Source organism: Teleopsis dalmanni, chromosome 2, assembly GCF_002237135.1.
Source record: "Teleopsis dalmanni isolate 2A chromosome 2, ASM223713v2, whole genome shotgun sequence".
Lineage (NCBI taxonomy): Eukaryota > Metazoa > Arthropoda > Insecta > Diptera > Diopsidae > Teleopsis > Teleopsis dalmanni.
The window spans coordinates 149,231,522-149,235,613 of record NC_051847.1 but is presented as its reverse complement, the minus strand read 5'-3'; the positions used below and the strand labels follow the sequence as shown (position 1 = coordinate 149,235,613).

Here is a 4,092-nt window from a genome sequence, read left to right as displayed (position 1 = left end):
TAACAGAAATAATCAGAAATTAGTATATTTGTATCAAAAAGTTCAGGTAGATGTAATATACATTGCAGATTATAGAACTGATAGTAAGGAAAAAGCTGATACTGTCGTTAAAATTATAGCTGTTTAAATTTCAAGAATCACTATATAACTAGATGTCATCTAGATCGATACTAAAAGGAATTCATAGCATTTCAAATTTATACTGAAATTGGAACTCTATTTTCTATATCATTAAATATTTCAACTAATGCATTTTTGTCAAACTACCAAAGGTCGCTTACTTCTCAACGGCAAAAAAATTTTTAACGCATCCCAAAAATGATTTCCGTAGGATTGTCATATTTTATTTGAAGATCCCAGCGCAAGTTCCACCGCCACACAGTGTACCAAAACAGAAATTAGCCGATCAAGATTCCATATTTTCTGAATCAGAAAACTAAGAAAATGTGAAAATAAAACATTTTCGGAGCAAAATTTGGACGGGTTTCGGTAGGCCGTTTAGGCTCAAATATGATTCAAAAGAAAGGCCATCTCAAAAACAAAGTTTTAGTAAAATTTTATTTTAATATCTTAACTGGTTCAGAAAATATAGAATTTTGATCAGCATACTTCTGTTTTGATACACTAAGCGTCATCGCAACAAAAAATTCTGTTTGCATTTTGTTTTTGGATTTTGACATCACTTTAAGACTGTAGAAATATTTAACAATTTCCAAATCCTATATAGAACGAGTGTTTCGAAACGGTTTTGGAGATTCTAAAGTAAACAAATCTCGCCTAAAATCTTTAACTGATAATGTACATTCTGGTGCAAACCGAAATTGATGAAGATCCAAGATTAATTAAGTAAAACATTTCTGATGAACTGGGATTGAGTGCTATGGCTGTATCGCAAAAATTGAACAAGCGGCTTTTGGATACACAAAGAATCAGCACATTGGATTCCTTAAAATTTAACTAAACCTCTTTAGAATAAACTTGTGTTTTGCTTATTATTTTCTTAAAAATATTTGAAAATAGAGGATGCAGCACCTTAAACACAATAATGTTAGATGATGAAATTTAGTCTTTCGATCCAAAAACAAAGCAACAGTTGATGGTATGTGTTATATCTGTATAATTTAGATATTTATTTATTCAAAAAACTCCAAGTTATCATTATTTCACAAGTTCAAAATAACTGACAGAAGTAAAATGTTAATTCTACTTTATCTGTCAACTGTCATCTTGGCAGAGTTGCCAACACCTCCCCTTTTGAGATTAAATCTCCAATGCGGTGATTCTAGGGTCTATAACGGTCAACAGGATGTCTAGTACGCCTTGGTCGGGTATACGGAACAACTGCCTCATTGTGCTTCTCAGTTTGAGGGATTGCAATCTCGGTTACTTCGTTGAAAGATTGATCTGGAGTCGAAACCATGTTGTTGTTAGTTATTTCGACCACATCTTTAGGTGTTGTTTCGTAGAGGCCAAATGCATCAACTAAACACTTTTCGTTGGCGATATCTTCGGAAGTACATATTTCTAAAGATAACTCATTTTCTTGATCTTTACGGTCACGAATTTGATTGGCATGTGCACGAATAAGTTTGCCATTTTGTAAGCGAACATTATAAATGACGTTACCTATGCGTTCGATTATTTTTCCTTTTGTCCATTCAAAGTGTTTGTTTTTAAATATATTGACATAAACGAGCTCTTGTTTTTCGTAAAACTTTGGCTTTGCACCGTGCCTTTTGTCAAATTGCGCTTTCATTTTGAGTTGTGTATCGCACTTGTTTTTAAACTTGGCATTTGGGTCTGGTAAAGACACCAGCGTTGGTTTAATTAAGTCAAGTTTAATACGGATATTTCTTTTTAGTAAAACTTCAGCTGGCGATTTACTGTCCTCATTTTGCTTATTCGGAGTTGATCGGTAAACCTGTAGAAATGTTTGAAGATTTTCAGCAGTTACCCCCTTCCCATTTAACTTTTTGAGTGCTCGCTTTAAAGTATCCACAAACCTTTCGGCTTGTCCATTTGACATGGGATAGTACGGACTGCTTCGTATATGACTAATGCCGTTTTCCGCTAAAAACTCTTGAAATTGGTGACTCACAAATTGAGTACCATTGTCTGAAACTATTGTCTTCGGTAACCCAAATCTAGCGAAAATTTCTTTCAAGCTGGAAATTGTTTGAGTTGCTGTTATAGATTTTGTTTGTATAATTTCTGGCCATTTTGAGAACGCATCGATTACGACCAAATAGTAGTATGAATCTATTGGTCCTGCATAATCAATATGGAGCCGTTCCCAAGAATCAGAAGGTTTTGGCCAAGGATGTAAAGTTGTTTTTGTGGGCATTTTAGCTGCTGCGGCACAATTTGAACAACTTTTCACCATTGCTTCAATATCGTAATCGATATTTGACCAATAAACGTAGTTCCGCGCGATGGCTTTAGTACGACCTATGCCTTGATGACCTCGGTGAATTTCTTTAAGAATGCGCTTTCGGAAAATTTGAGGTATAATAATGCGTTGTCCGAGCATTAAACATCCGTCAACTATACATATGTCGTTTTTTCGGTTAAAGTAAGCTTTTAACTCACTGTTGTTGCAGTTTGATGGCCATCCTTCAGTTACATATTCGAGAATTTTAGCTAAAACCTTGTCCTTAGCTGTTTCGTAAGTAATCATTTTGCTGGTAAGCGGCAGCTTATCAAGTGAGTTATGTAAAATTTGTTTACTTTCAATTTCAAACTCTACTGCAGCGATGACATAGTCTTCTGAAGGATTGATTGTATTATGTATGAGTCGTGATAAAACGTCTGCATACCCAAAACTGTTAGTTGAAATAAACTTTAATTCGAAGTCGTATGCAATCAGTTTAATTGCCCAACGTTGAAGTCTATTTGCTTGATGCACCTTAATTCCCGTTTTATCACCAAATATAGCTAGAAGAGGCTTATGATCTGTTTGAAGTTTGAATCTTCTCCCAAAAACCATTCTGTGAAATTTCGTAACCGCGAAAATAAGCGCAAGAGCTTCTTTTTCTATTTGGCTATATTGTTTTTCTGTGGGCGTTAGTGATCTGGACGCATGACATATTACTTTCATTGAACCGTCGTCAGCTTCATGAAAAATGCAAGCTCCGAGCCCATAGTTAGATGCATCTGCAGCGACTACTATGTTTTTTAGTGGATCGTAATGCGCTAATAATAACTCTGATGACAAAATTTGCTTGAAACCATCCAAACAGCGTTGATGAAGTTCCGTCCATTGCCACTGCTTGTTGTTTTGAAGTAGTTCGCCTAATGGTCCTCGGTATTTGCGCATGTGATTTATGAATTTTCCATAAAAATTGATAGCACCTAAGAGTGATCTAAGTTCGGATTGATTGGTTGGAGCAGGCATTGTCTTGATTGCTTCAATGTTTTTTGGATCTGGGCGAATGCCGTCTTTACTGACAATATATCCCAAGTAAGCAATTTCAGGAACTGAAAAATTGCATTTTGCGATCTTGAGTTTAAACCCGTATTGATAAATACGTTGTAGAACTTCATGTAAGTTGTTGTCATGCTCTTGTTGGTTTCTACCTGAGACAAAGATATCGTCGATGTAAGCAGCTGCGCAATCTAAGCCCGCAAGCATTTTATCCATAATTTGTTGGAAAATTGCCGGAAAAGTTTTGACGCCAAAAACCATACGCTTGTATTTGAATAAACCTAGATGCGTGTTTATTGTGAGAAGTTCTTGCGATTTGCTATCAACTTCGATTTGGAGAAAAGCGTCCGAAAGGTCTATATGACTAAATACTGTTGCATTGCTAATTTTTGCAAAAATATCCTCTGGAAGCGGTAGTGGATACTTGTAAGATTCAAGCGCGTCGTTAAGACCAGTTGAGAAATCAGCGCAAATACGAATGCTACCATTTGGCTTTTTGATAACGATTGGTGCGGCCCAGTCAGAGTAATTTATGGGTGCGATAATGTCGAGATCTTGAAGTCGCTTGATTTCTTCTTCAACCAAATGTTGAACTGCGTATGCTACCGGGCGCTTAGGTCGAAAAACAGGTTGACAGTTTGGTTTAATAATTAAATGTGCCTTAGTTT

At 35.9% G+C, this 4,092-nt stretch overlaps 1 protein-coding gene across 1 annotated transcript; it reads right to left on the bottom strand.

The window, feature by feature from the left end:
- Window positions 1-1,282: 1,282 nt before the first annotated feature.
- LOC119675916 (uncharacterized protein K02A2.6-like) lies at window positions 1,283-3,631 on the bottom strand. The gene has a single exon (XM_038087130.1). The coding sequence runs from the start codon at window positions 3,629-3,631 to the stop codon at window positions 1,283-1,285; it is 2,349 nt and encodes a 782-aa protein (XP_037943058.1).
- Window positions 3,632-4,092: the final 461 nt, after the last annotated feature.